Source organism: Pavona decussata, unplaced genomic scaffold (genome assembly GCF_977016875.1).
Source record: "Pavona decussata unplaced genomic scaffold, jaPavDecu1.1 SCAFFOLD_87, whole genome shotgun sequence".
NCBI classification, from domain to species: Eukaryota; Metazoa; Cnidaria; class Anthozoa; order Scleractinia; family Agariciidae; genus Pavona; species Pavona decussata.
The window spans coordinates 584522-610662 of record NW_028145504.1 but is presented as its reverse complement, the minus strand read 5'-3'; the positions used below and the strand labels follow the sequence as shown (position 1 = coordinate 610662).

At 38.0% G+C, this 26141-nt stretch overlaps 2 protein-coding genes across 3 annotated transcripts in view; one reads left to right on the top strand and one right to left on the bottom strand.

Annotated features, from left to right (window-relative positions):
• LOC146474632 (proline-serine-threonine phosphatase-interacting protein 2-like) overlaps nt 1-13407 on the bottom strand; it is a 96345-nt gene extending 82938 nt beyond the window's left edge. Inside the window, exons 1-12 of one of the 2 annotated variants that reach the window (XM_085116368.1) lie at nt 13252-13407; nt 10176-10276; nt 8949-9023; nt 8453-8487; nt 8252-8361; nt 8034-8096; nt 6540-6635; nt 4137-4182; nt 3697-3776; nt 2542-2640; nt 674-770; nt 9-206 (exon numbers count right to left, since the gene is read on the bottom strand). In XM_085116368.1, the coding sequence (XP_084972494.1) occupies nt 9-206; nt 674-770; nt 2542-2640; nt 3697-3776; nt 4137-4182; nt 6540-6635; nt 8034-8096; nt 8252-8361; nt 8453-8487; nt 8949-9023; nt 10176-10276; nt 13252-13278 (1027 nt within the window). In that variant the 5' untranslated portion in view covers nt 13279-13407. The remainder of the gene's footprint in view (nt 1-8; nt 207-673; nt 771-2541; nt 2641-3696; nt 3777-4136; nt 4183-6539; nt 6636-8033; nt 8097-8251; nt 8362-8452; nt 8488-8948; nt 9024-10175; nt 10277-13251) is intronic. The other variant, XR_014866029.1, reaches the window with a different exon arrangement.
• Nucleotides 13408-14163: 756 nt separating this feature from the next.
• LOC146474631 (uncharacterized) lies at nt 14164-25708 on the top strand. Its single transcript, XM_085116360.1, has 6 exons — nt 14164-14313; nt 14445-14485; nt 18726-18752; nt 19342-19423; nt 20279-22656; nt 24160-25708. Exons 1-6 carry the CDS (start codon nt 14256-14258, stop codon nt 24331-24333), a joined length of 2760 nt encoding a protein of 919 aa, XP_084972486.1. The 5' UTR covers nt 14164-14255; the 3' UTR covers nt 24334-25708.
• The last annotated feature ends 433 nt before the right edge of the window (nt 25709-26141 follow it).

Here is a 26141-nt window from a genome sequence, read left to right as displayed (position 1 = left end):
TGTCTCACCTTGAGCTGGAATGTCAGGGATTGGTATCTGTGGCCGGTTTCTCCCTGTTTTGGGGGTGCCAGCTGGCTGGGCCATGCTTGTGTCCTTGGAATGCTGGAATGTCCCAGGCACTGGAACACTGATATTTACACCACTGCTTGGTGACAACACTTTCTGTGATGACTGTGTCATGTAAAAGTTCTCATATTCTATTCGAGCTGCAGGGAAAAAAAGTACAAACAAACTTATACGATAGTTCGGTTTATATTTCAAAACTAACCTGTAGAAAGTACAAGGTTTGTATCAAAACAAACTCAACTCAAGCCTCACTTCCACGCATTGGCCAGGTCACTGCGCACACAACCATGGGCTATTAAGTACAGTGCCGTCAGCATGTGCTGTGAATGGCTGCCATTGACCAACTTACGCCACTGTTTCCGGCCAATGAGAAGAAAAACATAAACATCACCCGTGACTCATTCACATCAGCATGTACCACATTGTTACAAGACAACGTCAATTAATGCCCGGCGAGGGTGGGGGGGGGGGGGGGGGGTGTAAACATCAACGTTCATGTATAAGTTTCTGGCTGACAACTTAAAATCCCCCCACCACCATCCCCCACTTAAAAGCCTCCTTAAACGAACCGAAGTTATGCAGTTCTAGTTCAGCTAAGAGAACTAACCTGGTCGTTCTGAGCCAGTTTGCTTCATGCTAATAAACAGATGAATGTCTGAATCCACTGCGCAGAGTTCAAGGCTTTTCCTCACCTCCTCGCAAATCTGTGTAAATGTGTAGCGTAAACTTTCAGTATAAATGAGTAAACCGTGTTGGCTGGATCTAGCTTCCAGACAGTGCAAGGGAATTTTAATGCAACTTTTCGAGCAGTTAATTACTTTGGTGTGCGAGCGAAGTGACCTGGCGAAAAGTAAACAACGCATAATTTATCTTTATAATAATAATAATAATTAATATTTGTATGGCGCAAATTAGCATGTGTATATGATCAAATGTGTAGATGATCAAATTGTCGGATCGGGAAGATACACTTGAACGTTGTTTTTCCCTTCTTAAGTCTTGCTTCGTTTTCGTATTGCTTTCTTCTTTTACTATCTTACAGAGATTTTACTAAAACCAATAATGCCATGAAATCTTTGCAGCGCGCAACAGCATAAGCCAACAGACTCTGCCAAGGACTTGGGAGTCTTTCTTGACCCCCATCTGACCTACGATCACCATATTTCATGTGTAGTGTCATCTTGTTTCGCAAAGCTCTGCCAAATAAATAGAGTCAAAAGGAGCTTCGACAAGGAAACACTAGAGTTGTTAATAACATCATTAGTTTTTAGCAAGATGCTTTACTGCTCATCTGTATGGTCTAATACTACACTCCAGAATATAAACAGATTACAATCTATTCAGAATTTTGCCAGCAAGATCGTAACAAACTCTAGGAAGTTTGACCACGTAACACGTTTGCTTCGAGAGCTAAACTGGCTTCCTGTTAAAGAACAATTATTCTATAGAGACTCCGTTCTGACCTTTAAATGTCAGAACGATCTTGCGCCTCAATACTTAACGAGCAAGTTTACCAAGCGCTCAAATATACATACTCGTAACACTCGTACACGGAACTCTTTGCAGATTCCGCTATACAGAACGGCTATAGGCCAGCGCACATTTTCCTATAGAGGGGCCTACATATGGAATAACTTGCATAATGAACTTAGGCAAAGTGCCTCATTGGCATCTTTCAAACGCACCCTGAAAGACACACTATTGAGGCAGACATTTCCTTCATAAGCTTTAAATTTTAGTAAAATACCAACATAAATTGTGATTTCGAGTTTTTATTGTCATTTTTGCTTTTATAAATTGGAAATAGTTTGTAAATAGTTCCTGAAAAACCTCACGAGGATGTTACTATTAAAGTTATTTATTTATTCTCTCATAAGGTTGCATTCGATTGACCGTATTCTGGAATTAAAATATGCGGACAATGTTAGATTTCTCTTTTAAGTAAATTTGGGACGACATTCCTGCAAACATTCGCTGACACATGATAATTTAAGAGCCATTTTGTACTTCAGCAACTCTAAAACCTCTAACGAGAAAAAAAAAAAACGTCATCATTGTATTCCCTATTCTGGAATAGGGTTAATCGAGCGCACCCTAAAAATGTTTCTCTTTTTTTCTTTCTTTTTTTTTTTTTTTTTTTCAGAAGAAGGAAAAAAATGGGACGCGCGGGGTTGGGGGAGGCAGGGGTGTGGTGGAGCTCGGAGTTTAATGAACTTTAGAGCAATAGGAAGTTGCTATTATTTATATACTATACTTGAGGGAATTAAACTTAAAGTAAAACCACCCTCGCAAAACTCCGATCAACAAAACAAAGGCAGAGCGGAGTACCGCGTTAATATTCGATTCATTTTGATCCGCTGTAAGAGCCCAGAACATAATATTTAGAAACCGACACAGCCATTTAAGCCTGTGATGGCAGAAACGCTAGTGCTTTTACAATTAAGGGTTATCAGATTCTGCGCATGCTCCTCTTACCTCATCCACCTTAACGCAGTTCAGCGAAGTTGTGTTAGTGTACACCCACATTGCATTCCGTAAAAACGCGATTCTTTCTTCCTCCAGACTTTGAAATAGCTGTTTGAAATGAATAATTTTGATTACGTAACACTCACTCTGATTGACAGTACAGCCGTAATAGGGGCGATTTTCGAAACACCGGTTACGTAACAACTCATTGCCACCCCCCCCCCCCCACCCCCAAGAGAAAAAGCTACCTTGATAGTAGCAGGCAAGTCAAAATTGAATTAACACAAAACGTCATTCTTTTTAAAATGCTTTAACAGTAAAAATGTTCAACCGATTGGCAACGTTTCTTGAAAGAACAGAATTGTGATCAAAAAAAATTAAAAACATAAATAGGTACTGCTCATTAAATGTATAAAAGCCTTTGTACGCCGCGAGAAACGCCAGGAATTTTTCGTGGAATACTGCCCGTTGCATACCGCAGAATATGTAACGGGTTTCTAGCTTCTCTGATTGGCTGTATTCTCTATGGCATAGGATAAAATTAATATTAGTACACACATTTGATATGGTGATGGTGGTGATTTCCATGATGACTGTTTAAAAAGCGGTTTGTGTGATACTCAAACCCGCGAACTTGCAATTGCCAAAAAGGAAATTGAAACCTTTAGTTTGCAGTAAATGAAGAACATAGTTCCAAGGAAGAAGTTGTACACATGTCCCACGACCAGTGGAACAGCTGGAAGATACTGAATGCATGAAAGAGTCCTAGGGTTGCTTTAACGTAAAGCCGTTTGAAGGTACATGTAGGTGTCTTAGAATACAGTGAAAGCTGGAAGGCAATCTACTTTATGGACCAAAACTCTCAATGACCATTCAGCCACAGCCAAACTCTAGAAACTTGATAACCAGTGTTGACAAGGATATACCTTACAGTGTTGCGGGAAACATACATACATGAAAAAGCGCTAGGGGTTATTTCACATATCAAAAAGCGTCCCACCCCCTCCCCCTAAGCCCCGAAAATACCAACAAAGGGCAAACGAAGGACAAACAAAAATGACAAAAACAGAAAAGCCAAGACACGCGGGACAAGATTCCACCTAATTTGCTGCAACTTGTTTGGGTGAAAACCTTCACCTTCAACCAACTTAACACAATACTTACATCGCAGCATTGTTCCATTTCCTTTTCCCAAATCACCCGCGCATCTTCAAGAGTGCGAACTGAATTCTGGTAAGCTGTGTCTGGAAAAAAAAAAAGAAATGTTACAATGCAGCAATGAACAATAAAAAAAGCATTAACAGACAGCGTGTGGTGGTCATTACTCGTGGGAGCTTCAATGATCTGTTTGACCAATATTTAACTTAACAATTAAGCTGATTACGTTTGTTAAGGTCTCTGCTACGGTTCTTCATTTATTTTTTAATCTATACATAAGTAACTGATAACCTTCCAAGACAGTAATAAGATCCAAGGAAAGATACTTGGAAAGATTGTAATGACTAAAAGAAGTGCTGCGTTCCAAACAAAAGATAACAATGGAATGATGTATCATGAATGGATGCAAAGATAATCATACGTTATATTATTGGTCAAACCTTTACCTGCTTGTTCAACTGCTGTTTTTGCTTTTCCAAGTTTTAATCTCAGCTGTTTAAGGAGAAACAAAACATAATCTATAAAATACATGTATGTACAATTATCATATTTATATTTTTTCATTATGAATTAATTTAATACTTATGGCCTGACACAGTGAGGCCATGTACACTGTACGTACACTGTACAATACGACTCTTATTGTCTACCACCTTCACATTTCAAGCCGTGACTCAGCTCTGAGAGCTGACCGCTTGAAATGTGTATTAATATAAATCTCCAATGTGCAAGATAGTTTAGTTTATTTTTAAAAATCACTTCGCAGCCTAAAGGCTGAATTACTTAATTATTTACAAATCTTTGAAATTAGACTTAATTACAGAAATAATAGAAAAAAAAACGTAAATATGTCTAATTAAAGATACATATATTAAACTAAGCTAAAAACTAAAAACTAGAAATCACAGCCCAGATAAATCAAATACTTTTAGATTCTTTTTTGACTACTTATTGAGTAAAAGGCCGTGCATATGCCTAAATTTCTCTCCCAGTACTCTCAGTTTACTCTAATTATCATTGTTTTCTTTGCTGTTCCATCACAGTTTTTAGCCACAAGGACACTCCGGTGTACTAAGGACATCCACTTTTTGAAAAAAAGCAAAATCATTGACAATACCCATTCCCAATTTCCATTTCCAAACCATACGTAGTGGAACACATAAACTGAAAGAAAACTTAAAACAATTCAAGCACTGGCAGCCATGTTGGTTTAACACTCTACCTTTGGATTTAAGACTTTGCAGTTCTAGTTTGAAAACTTATCTTTTTAAAATGGCTTTTAATAAATAGTGATTTTTGTATTTAGAAAAAAGAAAACAAGAGATAAGATAATTTTAGTTTTTAACTTGATATTCCAATCCTTCTTTAAAGCACCATGAGCAAGTATCGATTTGGCGCCATATAAGTATGTATTCCTGGCTATGATCCTAATTGTACAATAGATACAAGCAAACCATACTAAGGGTGCGTTCCTTTGGGAAAATCCAAATCCGGATTTTTTATCCAAGATCACTGGAATCATAGTGCATCAAAGGAACCAAAGAATCCTGGGTCCAGAGTGGATTCGTCGGTTCCTTTGATACACCATGATCTGAATGATCTTGGATCAAAAATCCGGATTCACATTTTCCCAAAGAAACGCACCCTAAGAAATTGCTTGGGCTGGGTAAACTGGCCCACATCCTGCTATGCAGCGAATAGTAATGATCCAAGTATTCCTAGTTGCTTCATACTTCAGAGCAGGTTACAACTAAGCTTTAGCTGTGTGGGCTACCAAAAGGAATACTACATGTACCTTAGACTAATACTATATTTAATTACTATAATATAGTTAACAATTATTCCATGAGCGCGCGTTGGATATGAGATGATAGATAGCCAACGAGGCGCGTAGCGCCGAGTTGGCTATAATCATCTCATATCCAACAAGCGCAAGTGGAATAATTGTTTTATTAAAAACAATCAAGAAATATTGCTAGATCTTACTGATTTCGCTGTGCAAGAACAACCAGAAGACAATTTAATGGTCGCCATTTCTCGGCCATGGTATAATTGCTCATATACCATGGCCGCTAAGCCAATCAAATCCCTCGAATTGCATTATACAATGATTCAGTTTTTAATAATAGTTGTTATTCAGATCTGACTTTATTGTTCCAATAGTTCACTGCACTGTCACTGTTTGAAGCCACATAACATATTGTTATAATCCAAACTGTTTGAAGAAAATGATGGAAGTTCTTTTTGTTGGCAGTAAAATTATCAGGGTTTAACTGGGGTAATTTTTAATGTCCCTACATCTACAAACACCATTACACATGCACATCAATGAAGATTGCACAAAATTGCACCACAATATCAATAACGATATTGCAGCCACTGTTTTGGAGCAACTGGTAGTTTAAAATGAATTTCGGGTTAAAATGATTTGAACTTACATGTAGTTTGATTTTTATTCTCCTTTGTCTCCTAATCATATTCATATTTTGGAAACAAAGAGAGTAAAATTCAAACTAGGTTGAAGTCATTTTAACATGAAAATATTCATTTCAAACTACAACATATCCAGTGGTGTAAAACATGTACAACTTCAAGTGATTAATAAATTATTATTAACACCTTTTTAAAGGACAAAATTAATATTATTAAAATCAGTTTTGATCTACATGTACAGTGTATGGAAAAATCTGAAAAGAAATTTAATGCCTTGATTGTCATCACTAAAAAAAAATACAAAAATGGTAAACAACTTACATGTAATTCCTTGATTGTCATCACTAAAAAAAATACAAAAATGGTACACAACTTCTAATTAAAATTAGTGAAATTAATTAATTTAATAAGCTGACCTTTTCCTCATCTTTGCTGACAAGTGATACTGATTTTCTGAGAGCATCCTCTGCAGTATCAACCTCACGACACTTTTGTTCATAAATCTTTTTATTCTGAGCATTTTAAAATCATCAAAATAAGGAAAGCCAACGTCAGTAAACAGTAACAATTAAGTTTAACATTAATAATAATTACAGATGGTAATCTTGCAAACTACTGTAGTAATGGCCTGCATTTTCACATTATTCTTCTCAAAAAAAGTACAATCATGTATAAATCATTTGCAAATCTCAAGGAATGTTGTGTATATTATTATTCTACAAAGTAACTATCTAAAATATGTACAGAATCCTTTCCAGGGCTCAACAATTTAAAACTTTTTAGCTCACTAGTTAGCCCAGCAGCTAGAAACAACCCTTATGATTTCACTAAGCCAAAAGGCAATAATTTCACTAGCTGCAGTTTCACCAATTTGTTTTATGCAGAGGGAAGTGGGCCGGAGGGTGTAAGACATTTTTTATTAGATGTGTAATTAAATAATATAAGGAATAATAGTACCACACCTGTGAAGGTTTTTCACTGTTTGCAAATTGTGCAGTTCCAGAAAAAATCCATACCTGCCCCATGGAAGGTCATCGGAAATTACTAGGGGGAGGGGGGTCTTAAAAGTCAAAAATTTTCTAAGCAAAGTATGAAGCTAAACTGGAATTTTCTGGGGGGATGGGGGGTGCAAAAAAAAACCTTCAGTGGGGGAAGTAGGGATATTTTTTGGAACTGCACATTGCATTATTTGCGATTTGAAAGTTTGAGTTTACCAGCTTACATGAAAGAGTGTGGCCAATGTGCGAGCCAGCGAGCCAAACGTGCGAGCCATGCGAGCCAAATGTGCGAGCCATGCGAGCCAAACATGCGGGGCTTGCGAGGCACGAACAACCCCCGACATAAATGCTAACCATTAAGCTAAACGGGGAGCTACTTAAGCTAACCTGAGTGCTATTCAGGCTATCCGGAGTGTTTTTTAGGCTATTCTGAGTGCCTCGCACGTCTGCCTCGCATGGCTCGCTGGCTCGCAAATTGTCAAGACCCTACATGAAAAGCCTTAATTAACTCTATATAGACATGCAGTACAAAAAGCATCCGAATGCAGGTCTTAAAATAATGTTCTCTTGATTTGCTTTTGTGATTACTAAATAATTTTCATCTTTTTTTTCTGTCCAGTACTAATAAGTGCTTTACAAGTGAATTTTCACAGCCAAAATGGCTACAGAAAATGCAAAACCTACAGTATGCACTAGCCAAAATTGAATGTTACCAGTCTGTGGCTAGTTGGCTATTGTTAGTCTTGAGCCCAGTACTTTCTCGTATGGTATTGGGTCAGTTAATTGTTCTAATTAGTAATTAGCCTTAAATACTGCCTAATTAGGTACACAGTAACATTCCCATGCGAAATGTTAAATAGCAGTCCCTGGGGATCATACATTATGGAACAACACATTTCGTCAGATGCATACCCTTAATGTAGTGTCAAAACATGTCCTCTTATTCCTTTGAGACCTCTTCACTGATTCTTCAACCTTTCAAAAAGAAAAGCAATCATGATTAAAACAAGCCATTTTCTTCTTCTAAGAACTTAATACAGGAAAGGAGGAAATATAAGAAGGAAGTTCAGCAAATCTACATGTAGTAAATGGACACAAGCATAAAATGGTATAAAGATATTAATTCCCACCCTTTTCCTTTGGTCCCTCTGTTTATCTTTGAATTCCCTGACACCTTGTTCTAAATGCTCAATAAGTTGACGAGCCAAAGAAATATGTGCTTTTCCCATGTTTTCAGTCTCTGTAAAAATAAGTGCAATTTTAATATTAAAACATGTCTCTGTTGTATTTTATAATTATATGTAAATGTGATATTTTTTTTAAGCAGTTACCTGTTTTTAGCACTTCCCAAGATTCCCTGAGAGTCCTAAAATATCAAAATAATACAGCAAATCAATAAATAGGTATTAACTAAATAACAACATGGAATAAATACAATTAATCATAAGTAAATGATGCTATCATTAGACATCATCAGTGACATTCTTATCACCATCATGCATGTAATAATAACAACTTAATACATAATTATTTAAGTGTATTAATTTGTTTTAGATTCTACACCCACAAAAAGGCCTGACATGGATTACTATTAAACATACATGTACATTGTAGCGTTGAACACGAAACATGTGTGGCTCGCTAAAGCGTACATGTATGTTCTCAGGCCCAAAAATTCAACAAAAATCATTTCTGTAACCACGGTCATCATCATCATCATCATCATTATCATCAAGTCATCATCACAACCAATAATTGATAAAGCAGCTCACGATCACAAATGATTTGATAATCATAAACAATGAATTAAATGATCTGAGACCTTACCCAATCTCTTCCTTGCCTTTTGCACTCTCAGCAATTCTTATCAAAGACCTCCCATACTTCTCCTCAACATCAGCCCTAAATGAGACCAGGTGGTAACACTGCATAAAAATTTATAAATATCCATGATGATAACAATTATTATAATAACTTACAAGACTAAAATTATGAAATAAAATGCAGTCCTGTCATTTAATGTTTTGTATTAGGCAACAAGCAACATGTCGAGCCAAAAGAAAATTAATTACTGTGGCCTATTAAAGCGACATTAACTGAAAGTGATCATTAAGTACAGCTGTATTCACACAAAAGTGTAGTACATAAAACATAATCTCACTCAGTAGGGATAAACTGGGCAACTAGTGTTTATTGAGCACTTCTAGTTTTTATTAAATTGCTTACTGTGGTTAAAAGTTCAGAGGTCAACACGAGACTGAGTGGCATAATGTGCTGTTCCAGAAAATATCCATAAGATACCCCCCCCCCCCCCCCCACCCTATGGAAGGGATTTTCTAGCTCAGATTCTGGAACAACATAATATATGGCATTTTCGTGGGATGCTTAATGTGGCCTCATTTATTTCCATTGTAATTTGCTTCGCAGATTTTTAAAACTAGCTGATGGAATAGTTTGAGTCACAAAGATAGCTTCTTATCACTATACCGGAAATTGCAACCACACACAGGGCCTGACTCACGTTTTCTATTCTGGTTTAATATGTAATTTCAATAAAAGTGTAAGATATACAAATTGTTCTTAGGTTTCACCAAAAAAACAACACAAAAAACAAAGAAAAACAGGCAAGTTACTTCCCGAAATGAAAACTTTTAGTAAAAATTGACAATCAAACCTTTAATCTTTTTGTGAAGTGGATTTCCAGAAGCATTAAAGCATCAATTCGACAAAGTGATGTGATGTGCATTTTAGCTTATCAATGACCATATTTCCTCCTCGCGTGGTGGTTCTACAACTATCAAAGAAAGCATGATTCTTTTGCCAGGGCAACTCTCCCATTTCCCCCGTTTAACTGTCAAGTGCTTCTTAAAAATTATTCTTTCAATTTACTGCTTCACACGGGTTAATTTTCTCTTTGAAAACGGCATAGTTGAGTGTAAAACATGTAAACGATATAGCCCCCACATAGAGGACAAAAACATCCCTTCTAGGAGAGAGCAGAATTTAATCCAGGTTTAATGAATAAATCAAGTGAGGATGTAATAAATAAAGTACCTCATCTTTATAAAATCCTCAAAATCCTGACACATCTGTTTCCCATCTCTCATGCGCTTACAGAGTACATCAAATCCTGCTGTGCTAGTGAAATCTGTGCCCTGTGTGTATTATAACATATTTAGTGTATTAATGATTTCAAGACATTATAAACAAATGCCTACATTTTTAATGCAAGTGATATTAAATTTATATGATTAATATATAAGACTGCTGTAAACAACAACAACAACACCAACAACAAAAACATTCAAGAGACACAAAAGACTGCAATCTACACAATCATGCATTTAAGGTGCAAATGACTGTATAAAAGCCACTTTCTATAGCCTGCATAGATTGCATAAGAGTTGACAGGATAATAAACAGCGAGGATGTTGATGTCAATAATGGGTCTGGCAATCATTGGAGCTTCAGGCATTTCACTCACTTCAATCCTTGTTGTTTGACCCATTCAAATTAATGTTTTCCATCAGTTACAGAGGGTTACAATGTAAGTAATCTAGTCATATGATAATATAATTGACAAGTTGCTAGTGTGGCATAAAGGAAAATCAATGTGTTGACCAGTAACCACATGTTAGACTTTCTTCAAACATACATTTCTTGGAACATCAGATGAACTCCGGTTCACTAGGCTGTTAAATTTTACTCAACAAATCGCTCTATCTTCTCAGAGATGGAGTAGTATTGTATAGTCATTTGACATTAGTCTCATGCCTGTCAATCAAAGACATTGCAGGGCTGTCAACCACACACGTCTTCAAATAGAGACCAGAAGACCCGCCTCAAAATCTGGAGATTACAGACATAGGGGTATAGAATGGTCCTATCGAAGATCATGTGTCTCGGAAAATATCCGCCCAGTCTCGAAATCTCGGGATTCTAAACAAGAGTCTCGGAATCTCGGGCTCGCTACACGTTGAAATGTCTGGAAGTCTCGCATTTTTGTAATTTGGGTCTCACAATCTCGAAAATTGCACCCGATATTAACCAAAATCATCACGGAACGAGCAAGAAAAGCATGTGCTAATTTTTAACTGAGCGATTCATATACTACCTTTTGAAGTTTTTTGTACAACTGATGTATTTTTGTACATAATAAACTAATTTATTACTTACATTTTCGCTTTCGCCGCTTTTGGAAAACTTTCCCAGTCTTTTCTTCCTTCTCCGACTCTTCTCCCATGTCAAAAACTCACAGTGCGTTATATTTAAAAAAACCAAGCGATCTCACAAACAGTAAACTAAAGCTGCAATTCAACCAACGAAGTTATTTCTAACCGAGCTCGATTTGCTGGCGTGAAGTTCTGTTACGCCACGTGAAGCTTATGGTGACATTAAAAAGGCCTTAGTTTATTTTATTTAAATTATTAATTTATTAAATTTGTGTTCCTGGCTAATAAAGCTAATAAGTACTTGGTAATTCACATTTCAACGAATACTCAAGTTATTTGATGCAAGGACTGGCTTAAATATATTTGTAACGTGACCCGAAGCAATTTTTCGTAGGTTAGCTGGCTTCCGTTGTGGCTTCCGTTGGAGTTTTTTGTCATGTTACGTACCATAAACTCGAAATATTTTCAACACTTCGATCTGCTAAGAGGATTTTTGAGTCTCGGGCTCGGATTTATTACAGGTAAAGTCTCGGGCTTGGTTTCGATATTAACGTTTGGGTCTCGGTCTCGTAATGTTAAACAAGGGTCTTGCAGTCTCGCAAAGTCTCGGATTGACCATTCTATACCCCTAGACATAAATATGATTATGGAGACCGGGAGATACGGTTCAAAATCTGGAGACTCCTGGATTAACCGGGAGAGTTGACAGCCCTGCATTGATAAAATATATGACACCTGATTAAAAAATCCAGCCCACATTTTGTAAATACATGTACATGTGGACTGGATTTTGAAAAAAAAAAGGCTTAAAAATCTGCCCATAATTTTCATGAGTTCTCCAAACACTTGATGAAACTCTGTTGAAACACACTGTGGTACTGAGCATGAACTTGTTCGCAATTAAATCTTGAAAAAAAAATGTGTTCTGAAACACCTTGAGACATCTTCAACAATGTTTGGAAATTGTCAGAACAATTCTTCAAAAATCTGGGTAACACAAAAATCTCACAAATTTGACTAGAAGAACCTCAAGTCATACTTGCTGGGCACCAGCTATACTCAGTCGACATATCTGTGTATACCTGGACTTGAATGTATATTATGAATTTCTCAACACCAATAAATTCGAAAAAAAAAAAAATCAAAAATTTGATTTAGGAGAACATAGTAAAAATATTTGGTTTTAGGGTTAGGGTTAGGGTTAGAAGAAACACACAAAAAAAGGAATTTTCTAAGAAAAAACACGATTGTACACTCAATCTAGCCCTCTACAGTTGCACTTCAGCCTTCCAAATTGACATATGTCACTATCACGAGATTTCAGTACACTGAACCACTTTCAGCTACTTTCACATTTTTAAAATAACCACTATTAAATCTGAGGTGATCAGTTTTCCCCAGTTTATCAGTGATAAGGGATATTGTGGCATTGATATCAGCTCACCCAAATTGAAAGTGACAGTTGACAAAATTAAAACCAGGAAGGACGTTACTTGAGTAGTGCACATGTTTTCTGTTGATCATTAACAGTGTTCATTACATTTTATACGACTTGATCTGTGTGTATAAATAGCCAATGTTAATGTAACTTGTGAGTTAATCAGATCAAAGGAGGCTAGAAGAACGAAGACAGCCTCCCAGGCCTCGCCACCGAGTCCACAGCACAGCATAATAAGCAGCAATAAGCTTATAAGCTCTAACAAAGAACGAACGATAGGTTACGGGTAAATTATGAATTAACAACACAACCAAATTGTTCCAGTCGGAGAGACTTTGAAAGGTGGATCTCGTTTATAAATTTGTGAGCACCAGACGCTTGAACAATCGACTATTTTGAACACCGTTTTAAAAATGTACAGGAAGATCTAGATCGACATTCCCATGCACAATCATCAGCGACAAGTGTGCATGCAAAACTTACGCATAACTGACAAATAATTTAACCACATTCAACTTACCCAAAAGCATTGTGCAATGTTCGTCATCTTGGCAATGAAGAAGAGGGCTGCTAAAATCTAGTAAACTAAATAAAAACCTAAATTCACGACGAAAGAAATCGAAAGGATTGAATCAATTTTGGCACAGCCGGAGGAAGTCACTGATAATGTATCAAAGTCCCGGATAAGGAATTAGCGTGACTTTACTTTGAAGAGTTAGCACTTCCGGTTATTATAATTTGCATGGCTTTTCAAGTTTTTCTGTCCAAATTAAAATAAAAAGAATGGCAAACAGGGAAATAAGAAAAGGAAATAAAAGGAAACAGGAAAAAAAGAAGAAATGCTAAGTAATATGAAAAACAAAATATCTGTTGGATGCGAAAGAGGTTTCACACAACTAACGAGTTGCGTGACACGTTGAATAGAACACGGAAAAAAAGAAACAAAACGTGAGTGAAAGGATGAAACAAAGACAAAAGAGAAAAGAAAACTTCAGTCTGAATTCTAAAGGAAATGGAGCTTAGATCATAGAACATTTTGCTACAGGACAGCCGTTGACTTTTTTTTTAAATACAGCCTTTAATTTTCAGTACCCTTGTACGAAAACGGTGACTTCTGAAAGAAGACAAACTTAATCCTACCCATTTATGGATGCCACCTTCCAATTAATCTAATCTCTGAGTCTCTTTTGGACCAGTTATCAAGTGGATGGAAGCCTAAAATTGAATGTATTCTTGCCTAGAAAACGCCGAAACAAAAGTCATTTAGATGTTGCTTGTTGATCTAAGCTTTCAAAATGTATTCCTGTAACTATAATCAAACTATTAACAACTTCCACGTATTTCCGCTATTTTACTTCGACAATGCCTTGTTTTTATTAGTTTAATATTTATACCGATTTAAATGTCTGCCAACGTATCTATGACACGTCGGTCTTGACATGGCGATCATATTTCATCTCAGACGAAAGAGAACAGTCACAGTAAGACAGAAACAATAGGTTGCGAAGGAGCCCATTAAACAAGATGCAAGCGGCTATAATTGTGATTCTCCTTTCTTTCTGTGCAATTTTGGCACTGCCAGGTACATATATTTGTTGAGATCAGAAGCTCAAAAAAGCTTCCTAACCGTATAGAGTTTGTCATTCGCTCCCTCTAATTCATCCGTAGTCCCAAATGCATTTTTTGAGCAAATTAATCCTCATTTTATTTCAGTGCCAGTTGAGAAAAGCGACCAAAGCAGAGTACAGAGAACGGTAAGTCAACTCTACCAACTACTTTATTTTAATGCTCCAACATATTAAAATGGACAAGGCAGTAATCTTAGGACCGCGGCGGGAAAGGTGACGTCTCCCAATTGTCGAAATCTTCAGTGCCACAGCTGTCAAGTGTGACTGCGTACTGACAAATTCTGCGACAGGCTTTTTCAGGTTTTTTCGTTGCTCACGTAGCGGAATGATCTAATGAGTCAGTTTTGTGTACAAAAAGATAGAAATTTTCAGAGGGGAAAACCACTTTACAACGTTGTGCCAATAAACTATGAGATTTTCCCGTACTTTGTGACTGCACAAGTTATCCGCGGAAGTCGGGCAGAAACGTGAGCGCATTTTATCTGCAATCCGTCAACGTTGTTTAGTTGCATCGTGAAAAAATATTTATGAATAACATAGGGATATTTTAGTTAGATAACCGCAACTTTAAGGGGAAAATCATACACATTTTCTCCATTCTTGGATGCGTGCGGACGTGTTTATAAAAGAAGTGCCATGATTAACCTTTAAGTGTTAAGTTTACAACGAAAAGTATTTAAATTATACTATAACAGCTACAATAAACGGCTCTAACACTTGTCACGAATCGCGGTGTATAATTACTGCGACTCTTACAACTCAAGCTACCTTTTGATTCAGTGATAAAACACAAGGTGTAGGTAATGCTATTTTAGTATGACTGCTTTAATAGATCATTTTGTTATTTAATCCGTTTTGCTCAAAGTATTCCTGTAACGCTGAAACGGGGCCATTTCCTCGTCGCGGTGATCTGCTAAAAGGGGGTCAACTCCTTATGTGATAGAAAACTGTCAGATAACAATCATCAAATTGCAGCGAAGGTTGAGGGGTGACGTGTTGCAAACAGGCAACCATTTAAACTTGAGTAATATTTTTGGGTATTAAGAAAGTTTCCCTGAATTGTTACTTCTAAAGAGGAATGCATTCTTTTTCTTTATCGAGCGAACTCAAACGTACTGTTCACTTGAGATGAAATCATAGTCGTATTATTTCACGTTCCTAAACAATACACTGATAAACCTTTTGCTTAATTCCGCTATTTCTGTTACTTATTCGGTTATGCGATCTGACGTCACCCATTTAAAGAAAGAGGAAGGGGTTTCATCAACCAAGGGATGCCTCGGAGGGACACAAATCAGTCTAATTAATTTGCAAATTTAACACGATACATTTGATATCAGTTTCCTCTCTCTGATCGACACAGGCCTCTTCTCAGTTTTGTTGCCTGGCAATCCGATAGCTGCAACATTGGGCATGAATGAAAATCACTGTTACTTTAATTTTGATGGATTTCAAGGTTTCTATCCAGGGTTTACTCTTGGATTAGCTTAAAGAAATTACCAGATAGTCAATTGGATCACGAAGGTGTGAAATATTTCGCGAACCCGATCCAGATACTTTTGAATACAACGAGAGGATGATCAGTGACATGGCAATATTTACTTCCTCTTTACTCCAGTGGGAAGCAGTCTCAAGTTATTGAGGAAACTATCCTCGCCTTAAAGTGAATACAGAAAGGTCGTCTCAAAAGTATACTAATAAAAGGAGGGAAAGATAAGGAAAAAATATCTTATTTGTAACCAACAATTAACCTAAAACTAGATACGAAACTACACCTTAAATACAAGAAAATCGGCTTAAAAATTCTCAGCAAATTTTTGTTTAATAGAAAATGAACGCTTCCTGTATTCTCTGGAAGAGCGAGTGAGAGTGTTCCATAGGTCGGCAAAGACCCTAATAATTGATCAATGCCATCGTTTAGTCACATCACCACATTAAACAGATATTAGTTGTGCTTAAACGTATTCATGAAAGTAACTATCACAGAAAGACCAAACTGTTCATCAATAATTTATTCATAGAAGAAGCCCTACGTTCTCGGAACAATACATGATTCAGCGTTGCTGAATGCCGGCGCTCCCTTAAAATATAACGTACATGTATACATTTATTTCCTTTGTCACTCTATTTCGCCATCGTTTTCAAAAACCTTCGTACATGATATACCTTATACGTATGTGTCGCCCCAGGGGAATGGCTTTCCAACCGTAATGCCCTGAAAATGAGTACACTGATGGGCTTTAATCATTTTAATCTGCAAGTCCAAAAACACGGGTACGGATTTCCAGACCTGGACTGAAAAATGAGAATTGTAAAAATGCACGATTTTGATGTAAAATAGGGTTAGGGTTTAGGGACCATAGCGGCAAATACGCAGCAAAGAAAGCAAAAAAATCCTAGAAGTACCAGGCCCCAGGCCGTAGAAACTTCCTGGTTAGATCGTTAAAAAATCAATTTCCGTGTTCATTCCCTTTGCCGTCCACACTTTTCTTTGGCTCCGTGCCTGAAACTTCCGTTTCGATCATTCGCTTTCAATCGTCAGTTTACGTAATTGTGGAAGGTCTAGTCGTAGTTAAAGTCAACTGTTTGTCGAGTAAAGACGATCATAAGCAACTCGGAGTGTGTGTACAAGGAACGTTGACTGAAGAACTCCATGCGTGAACATACACTCAACTGAGCTCAAGATCAGAATTGATGGTTATTAATAAATCCGGCTGCGTTACCTAACATTTTTCATGAGTTAATCCTAAGACCCATCGAATTTCTTCATGTCATAGTTCACGGTATCTAAGGGTTTATCAGGTTACGGCGCATTTTTCCTGCACGTTTTAATCCTTGCAACATCTTAGAATGACGGATCATTGCCTTGGGTTGTTTTAGAGGTAAAGAATAAACGAAAAGGTATACAGCTGTTTCGACAAAGGTTGTCCAAGCAAAACGTAAAAGCGTACGCAACAATGCCGAAAAGGTAGTCTGGGAAATACCCAGTAAATTTCAATTAAAGCTCAAAATCCATATTGCCCGCCATCAAGTCTTCGCTATACGGTGGAGGCATAATGTTTTCTTACGTTTTCCGCTCGGCTTCCCGAGAATCCCGCCGAACATTTCGTAAAGTTGAACCCTTTAAGCCCTAAAACTGATCAGCATCAAATTTCTCCTTGTGATTACAACGCCTATTCAACCCCTGAGGTCATGAGAATTAAGAATATGATCACCCACGAGGATTTTTGTTTTATTTGATATTTCAATAACTTCTCCCGGTACTTTTAACAGAAAAGTATGGGCACAAGACAGGACAATTTGTTCTTTGATATTGGATGCTTTACGCCCCGGGAGAACCTTTCTTTATCAGGTGTTTCACTGCGTGTGACAGGCTAATCCCAAAGTACAGAGTATTTCCGGGTCATTTCTGCTCAAGAGTGATATTTCAGTTGTCGATACATGTTTTCACTTTTGAATGTTGCGTTTAGAATTGTCTTGATTTTTTGACTCATTAACTATTTGTATTCATGACATTTGGTCAACAGCTTAAGAGGAAAAATATTGCGTGACTGTGTCCTTTGGGATATTGGAAATGCGACACGGTAACGATGCAGTAAAGAACATGAATGAAATTTCTGCAATCCTTCGGTATTGAGCATGAAAAGTTTTAGAATTCTAACAAAAATATAGGTTCTGTTTTGTGACATTCAAAGATGCCTTATATTTATACATTTGCGAGTCTTCTACACCTGTAGCAATTGGTTTTCTTTGTATTTTTGTGGGAACAACATTTCTTGAGGTTTTGATGAACAGTAAACAAAAAAGAATGGGCGTTATCATGGATATTATGGATTTGATTTTTTTCCCGAGAGGTGGGCACTTATCCAGTCAAATACGATACTATTTTTAGCTAGCTCGTAATTATTTTTGGAAGCCTCCAGTTGACAATATTCGATGGGATTCTGAAAAAAAAAAAACACACACCAGTGCAGTGTCCAACGATAACCATGAACAAACTCAGCATACGAACCCCTATACAAAATGAAACTCATCGAATTTTTCCCACTTCACTGGGACAAGTTACAGTTTACTGATCAAAAATATCTATCTTGAGAAAAATGGAAACTTTTTTTAAAAAAGAACCTTTGCCCAAATTTTCCTTGTTGCCCGCAAACATTAGGGGCGCTGTAGCACTAACCCCACCCCCCCCCCCCCACCCGACTCCTCCCAGCGCCCTCTCTCTCCCTCTCTCAGCCCGTAGGCTATTATTGTTGCAGTTTAAGTAACTCAAAAGATGCAAGAACTGTTTTCATTAATCAACGTAAAAACTTCAGTCAAAATCCATTTGCAAAACGTATCTAATTGCCTTTTTTTTAATTCGCAGTTATCCATTGAAGAACTGGAATCAGAGGTAAGAAATTATTCTGTTCTCTGTAACACCTGAAAATGCCACTGAATGGAAACACTTATGGCCAATCAAAAAAAATCCAAAATAACGTTTCTAAACTTACCCGCATTGCGAAGGAGATGGGTACTCGGATGTATCAGTTTGTATCCTGAAAGTGCAATAAACTCATAACTTGCCACCCATACCCATACGCACCCATATCTCAAAATTAGGCCTAAAAATTTCAACAATCTTTCATAAGAAGGAAATATCCAGTGCAATATAATATCAAACACTGGTACTATTGTGAATGGGATTTTTTTTGTGAAACCTGCGGCAAATTAAGTCGAAAATTAACTCCCATTCTATCCCCCCCCCCCCCCCATCCCTGCCTGCGAGCAACCTCTCTTGGGGGTGGGGGGCAGGAGGGGGAAAGAGTAGCTCTCTCTTCTTTCCCCCTCCCGCCCCCACCCCAGGAGAGCTTGCTCGCAGGCTACCCCCCTCCTTTTTTTTCCGCTTCCCCTTCCAAGCACTTAAAAAAAAATGAGGAAGTCATAGTGAAACCATCATTTTCCTTTCTTATCACCCTTTTTTTCGTATTTTGACATTTTAGCTGGAGGACATTGAAAATCGTGTTGACGCTGTGAGGACAAAAGTCAAGGAAGAGTCAGAGGAAAACAATGAAAAACCGACAGGTGAAATGAGCTTTTCTACTTTTGGACAAAACTGCAAGAGCTATAATTTGCTTTTGACTGTACCGCGGTTCATAGATTTTTGGTTCCTTTCTTCCGCTTGGAGAATATTGATCCCGTAAATGTTACGAGTGGCTTTCAAAAAGTTAAGTTTTCCTTTCTGTAGCATGGCTTTGTTTGCTTCCTGGAATGAAATAAATAACGTAGGTTTAATGGATACAGTGTACTCTCGTACCCCGGCATAAGAGACCTCTGGATTTCAGTAGGAGTACGACCTCCAAATGTCGAACTACTAGTCACCGGTCGTTCCTGTTTGCTAACCAGCAGATAAGGAGGTTATAGAAAGATGATTCATGTGGCGAGTGGTCATCTACAGCACTGATATGAAATTAAAATAGTATTAATATGGTATTAATACTCAAAACTATCCAAGTTGTCTCGTTTTGAGAAACCAGTTGCTAAAATCGGTCCTGTTGTACAATCTCCATTTTTGTTCTCCAATCAAGCGCTAAAGAACATGAGCTATTACACTTTCGCGGAAAATGTTTAGGACCCTCCTCTTGCTTCTCCCATCAACATTTTGACCAGAAAATTATCGGAAAGCGAGGCCATTAGCATCGACAACAGAAGCCAGGGCGTATCAAATGGTCTTTTTTAACTACGAAAATTGTGATGATGAGGTGGGGAGGGCCATTTTGAGTTTGTGTTCTAACGCAGAATGAAAAGAAATCTCGGATTAAGGAGCTATGTAGGCTCGAGATGTCTGGAGCAAGGAAAATAGGACAGGGGTTGGTATATAACTTATTTTTTCAGCATTAAATGTAAAAAGTAAGTGGCGGATTTTATTTTTTTATCTAGGAATTTCCTCCACACCCTCCACCGAAAAGAATGTCGAACCTGAAGAACCAAACAATCAGTCTACTGACAAAACTCGGGTGGTGGTAGAGAAGATCACTTCACCGTCCACAAAACCAAGCGTTCAATCCACCAACATTGAAATCACTCCAACACCTTTCGGCGTTGAAAAAGTTGTGTCAAGTGTTGATAAAAGTGTTACGATCCAAGTCGAAAAGTTAAAACCAGACGCTGCGGGTGTCGGCGAGGGAGAAGGTAAAGGGACAAGTACAAATAAAATGGAGGTGGAAACGACTGTTTCTGTTAAAGAAGCTACGATTGAGACAAAAGTGGAGAAACTGTCATCACAGAAAAGCGAGAAAGCTAAAGAAAAGGACGGAGCTACTTTCTCAGTTGAAAAGATCGAGAAAACAGGTCGGAAAGTCGGTGGAGATGGTGAAAAGAAAGAAAAACAAAACGAGAAACCAACAGAAAGTGTACATGTTGAAATTGTAAAAGAAAAAGAGGCCAAGAAGGAAGAACAAGTTCCTGCTCAGAGTTCTGTGACAAAGTTGGCAAATGATCGACAAAGCAACGACGAAGAGACTGATCTGGCAGGGGGTGGGGCAAAAGAAAGTGAAAACGCAGAGGCTGTTATATCAGTGGAAAAGATTTCCCCTGCGAAGGAGAACTCAGTCCAGGAACAAATGGCCGCAAACGAGAAGACTGTCAATGAAGAGGCTGCAGTTAGGATACGTGTTGAAAAGGTGGCAGATGCAGGAGCAGAAACAAAAGAGAAAGAAGCCGATGAAGCTAGTAAGTTCACTGTTGAAAAGGTGGAAAATGATGAAGCAGAAAAGGAAGAAGAAGACCTTGAGAGTGACGGGAAAGGAAAATCCGAAATTGCAGAAAGTCAGGAAAAACCAAAAGGCATTCAGGTAGAAGTAGTGAAAGAAAGAAGAGAAATAGATCGAGTGCCTGGTCAGATCACCGTGGAAAAGTTGGTGAACGATGAAGGAGAAAACGAAGAAAAGGATCTTGAGAACGCAGGGAACGGAGAAGCCGAAAACGCAGCTGCTGGCAACAAACAAGAAGAAAGCCAAGCCAAGGAAGTGATTCCTCTCCAAGTGACTGTGAAAAAGGTGACAAGTGATGAAGCTGAAAATGATGAAATGGACCAGGCTTCAGTTGATATCAAGGTCGAAAAGATGGCCGACGAAGGAGAAGATTACGAAAAAAATGATCTTGAGATGGAAGAAACCGGAAAACGCGAAATGAAAGAGGCAGGGAGAAAGGTGATGATCACCGTACAAAAAGATGAGAATGAAAAACCAAGAATAACAGCAGAGGCCAAAAGAGGCCAAACCCAGGAAGCTTCGGAAGAAGAAGAAGATTTAGGAGCACGAGTGGAAAAGCTGCCAATGGAAACCTCACTATCAAAAGAGACCCCTCTTGAGAGTGAAAAGACGACTACTGTGAAGGTGGAGAAAATTCAATCCTCGACAGTTTCAGATGAGGCAGATGATATCGCCCAACCAAAAGTTGAAGTGACTGTAGAGAAACTGAAAGCTCCAGAACCATCTATGAAACCAGCCGTAAAAACAGAAGATCCTACAAGCAAACGTGTGTATGAGAAGGCGAAGTTGTCTTCAGAAGTTCCAACAACAGAGCGTCCGGTGGAATCCAGGGTAAAGGTTGAAAAGATCACTTCAGAGGAGGAAGATTTAAAGAACAGTGGGAGTCAATTTAAAGCTGAAGTCGAAAAACTTCCAAACCAAGGTGGACGGTCGGAAGGAGTTCTGGGAGATGCCACACGCAAGACGGAGAACAGCCAAGATGAAGAACAAGAGTTAGAAAATGAACAAGAGCAAGAACTAGAGACAGAAGAAGAAACACCTGAAGAGAGAAAGCTTGCATTGGAATTCGAAAAAGCTCTTAAAGCAGAAAGGAATAGAAAGCAAAATCTGAAAACCCAATCCTTGAAACCACCTTCACCTACACCTCCTCCTGTGACAGAAAAACCGCATGAAGCTACAACAGAAGAAATGGCAAAGAAAGAAACAGAATCTGGGAAAGAAGCAGTCAAGTCTGAAAACGAATCAAAAAGAGGAATGTCCATTGAAGAGCTTGAACTGGCGGAATTAGCTAATAATGTACTGAGTGATGACAAAGAAGAAGTGAAGCCAGTACCTAGTACAGAAACGCCACCTCCACCAACAACAGCGGCGACAACAACAACAGCGGAAAAAGTGTTGGTTGTCAAAGTGCAAAAGGAACGAAAAATCACAGTGACGGTGACAAAGGAGCAGAATGAAAACTTGCTGAGTGAAAAAGAAACAGCCCAAGAAGAAGAGAAACTGAAAGAGGAGTTAGCCAAAGAACTAAAACAAGAAAAATCAGAGGTAAAAACATATTTATATATTCATCAATTATGCAATATGTCATTTACACAAAACTGCCAAATTCACAGGACATTTGGTATCTAAGAAACATGCATTTTTAATAAACAGTATCAAAGCTAAGCACGCAACTTGAGAGGTTGTCAAACGAAAGCCTGTAAACACAAAATCCGGAAGAATGAACAGGATTTGAACCGTATACCGGACTCTTCGACACCGGTGCAGTGCCCATGGAGGACGAATACATGACATACAAGACATACATACATACATACATACATACATACATACATACATACATACATACATACATACATACATACATACATACATACATACATACATACATAGATACATACATACATACATACATACATACATGCATACATACTTTATTGGCTCGTCCCCACGGGGCTTTTCAGAGTCAATTTAAAATTACATAACTAAGTACAAGACAATAATAAAATAAGATAAAGCTAGTGGATTAACTAAAACAGTCATTAAGAAGTTTTTGCCTAAGTAAGCGCTTGAACACCGTCACGGAAGGGCTAAGTTTGAGCGAAGGCTGCAACTCATTCCAAAGAGAGGTCGCTCGATATTGAAAGGTCCTTGGCCGCTAGCAGTGCGAAAGAGTGGTATGTTCATGACGTATCATATATTGAACTGTTGATGAACGACGTTTGCCAAATGCAGGGAAGACCATAACAGTTATTAATACAAGCGAGAACGTGCGAAAAGAAAGCCTAAAACAGAGAAAAGCCGGCTTGAACGGTATTCCAACCTAATGATCTCTGCGACACTAGGCAAGTGCTCTTCCAACTGAGCTATCAAGTCAGCTGGAAGTTGGTCAGTTTTGGAGTTTGTAATCTTTCATCCCCAATTCAAGTATATGATAAAACACCTCATATAGCTCCTTAGGCTGATTATGAACTCAGAAAAAGACCAGCTCCAGTTGGCTTGATAGTTCAGGTGGTAGAGCACTGCACCGGTATTGCGCAGGGCAAGTGCCGGGTTCGTAACCCAACTGCTTGAGTTGCATACAGAACTGCAATGGTTTTCCTTTCGTTAAAAATCTTTCATCCGCATTTCCTTTACAGTGATAAGTTAAACCTGTACGTTCTTTTGGACGAGCGCTTGTTGAGGCGTATAACATTAGTCTAGGGGCCTAGGACCACATTTATTATCACAATCGCAAATGCCTTCCAAGAAAATAGTCTGCAAACAATTAATGTTACTTGCCACTAAAAATATCATCGACGGGTAATAGCAACTTAAAACAACATTAGGGACAACAATAATAACAAATCAATCCCGAGACGACCCAAGAGCTACACACCACTTCAAAAGAAAAAAACTCTCGTTATTGTAACTGAAATGTAAACAAGTTTGGGTTTTGTAAAGAAACATATATTGTTTGACTCTTAGGATGTCCATAAGGATATATTTTATTACTATTAGTTTTTTTATCGCTGTTAGCTCAAGGTTTCTTGTCTGTTTCCCTAATAGCCTCCTTCAGTTCTTGTGAAGATTGCTAAGGTCACAGAAAAACCCGACATAAGGCCAACAACTGAAGAAGTCCAGGAAAATCCTGAAGTGAAGACCCCCCAGGAAGAACTAGAAGTCGAGCTTGAAAAGGAGGAAGAAGATGAGCTTGAAGACGAGACAGATGCCAAGAAATGACGAACTGAAGGCTACGGTTTGCCTCTAATGTTGGAACGTTAAGCCACATTTAAATAATACTATCTATATACTTACAGAGAAAACAAATAGTAGAGACACATTGCTACAAAGCAATTTCTAGCGTAAAATATATATTTTTTTATATGCTTAGGGCTTTTCGTCTATTCGTGCAGTACCTGTTTACAAAGTAGAGTGTTTTATAGTTATGGTAATCACTATGGCAATTGTAGAGAGTCTCAATACATTTTCATTGGTAAGTTTCACCCCATTCAGCTGGCTATTTTTGATTTTCTACGACCAGGGAGTGGAAATTCCGCTTCCCTCCAGAACTCAAAGAGGGGTAGCAGGGTTCCACCGTATTTTTTTGACAACTTTCTTAATGATAGCTAATGACAGCAAGTACCACTAAACTTGGCGACTTTTTCCAGAAATTCTTTTAGGAACAATCTAGCGTGGTAGGTCAAAGTTGAGTAAATTTGATTTTACCATGGCAACCAAGTTTCGAAGTTTTAGAATTAGGAATATTCTTGGTTTTTTATGTTTTCAGACCATTTAGTGTTCCTCTGGTGATTGTGATCACTTTTTGGTTTGTTGGCTGTCTGAGTCTTTAGGAAGAAGGTGACTGCCATTTGGAAATCATGACATAATTTCCATATCATTTGACCTTATCTACTTGCGTTGCGCATCAAAAAGAAACCAGCTTTGGGCGAACTATTAATCTCCCAATTTTAATTTTCACGGCTTCAACCGCGGAGTCATGAAGTAAGCCAAAAAAGAAAAAAATTCCCCTGCGTGCGCAAACTATGGTTGCCATGGTAATATCAAATGCAAAATTTCAGGAAGCAGTGACTGGTAATGCAAAAGTTCTCTCTCCCAAATCAATTTCAAGGCAAGTCACAAAGTTTCTTGACTTTTGCTAGCATATTTTAAACGCACGTCCAAAATCCGTGTGGGCAGACTTTGATTCGAACAACGTAAACTGAATGTACACTCATTGAAGGGTAGAAACAGCTTTTTTTATCGTAGATTTAAGTTTTAATAGTGCTAGAAGCTAAGGATCCATACTGTCTTAGAAATTCAGCGTGAAATAGTGATGGCTCATTACATCGCTGCACATAGTACGAGGAATTAGGCGTAGGATTCTGAAGCAGCTAACGTGCAAACTAGAACTGAAGATTATTTTAAAGATTATTATAAAGTAGCTAGTCCAAGAATCATCGTGTTATTTTGGTTTCTTAAAAAAAAAAGGTTCATGTGTTTTTGTAGAGTTGTGTAGTCATTTCCAATTAATTATATGATATCATTTGCATTTGATGAAGAATCTATAGAAAACTTATATGACTTCTATTAACAAATAAACGGGTTTTGAACCAGTGATAGTACTTCTTTTAAGTGAACTATATTTTATATACACCTCATGGGATATTTTAGTTTTCGGCAAATCTGATTGACTGTCAGCTTAATGTAAAAGACGTCATATACCGTCACTGGGAATAGCCTTGTTTACAACCCCCTGACCAACCAATGAGAAAATTGTACGGGTCATGTGTCTATTAGTCATTTTCACCAAGCGTTTGTTGCAAAACGTCTCCAATTATGATCTTGGGCAATTGAAATGTTAAAGTGACATAAACCCTTCCCCCTTTTAAATCGTTGCGGGGCACGTTTGGTTTTAGCTCAGAACTTGGTTGGCATTCTAGAGTGAATCAGAGAGTGAGAGTGACAGCTAAAAAAACGAGGTCTGGAAAAATAGCGAGTTAAGCCACATCACAAGTGACGCCTTCTGGTCAACACCTGTACCTACACTC

What these genes read in the sequence shown, in the direction of transcription:
- LOC146474631 (XM_085116360.1), top strand. Translation starts at nt 14,256, where the DNA reads ATGCAAGCGGCTATAATTGTGATTCTCCTTTCTTTCTGTGCAATTTTG. An exon ending in AAAGCAGAGTACAGAGAACG is followed by an intron (nt 14,486 to 18,725) that starts GTAAGTCAACTC and finishes TTTAATTCGCAG; the next exon opens with TTATCCATTGAAGAACTGGA. An exon ending in TTGAAGAACTGGAATCAGAG is followed by an intron (nt 18,753 to 19,341) that starts GTAAGAAATTAT and finishes TTGACATTTTAG; the next exon opens with CTGGAGGACATTGAAAATCG.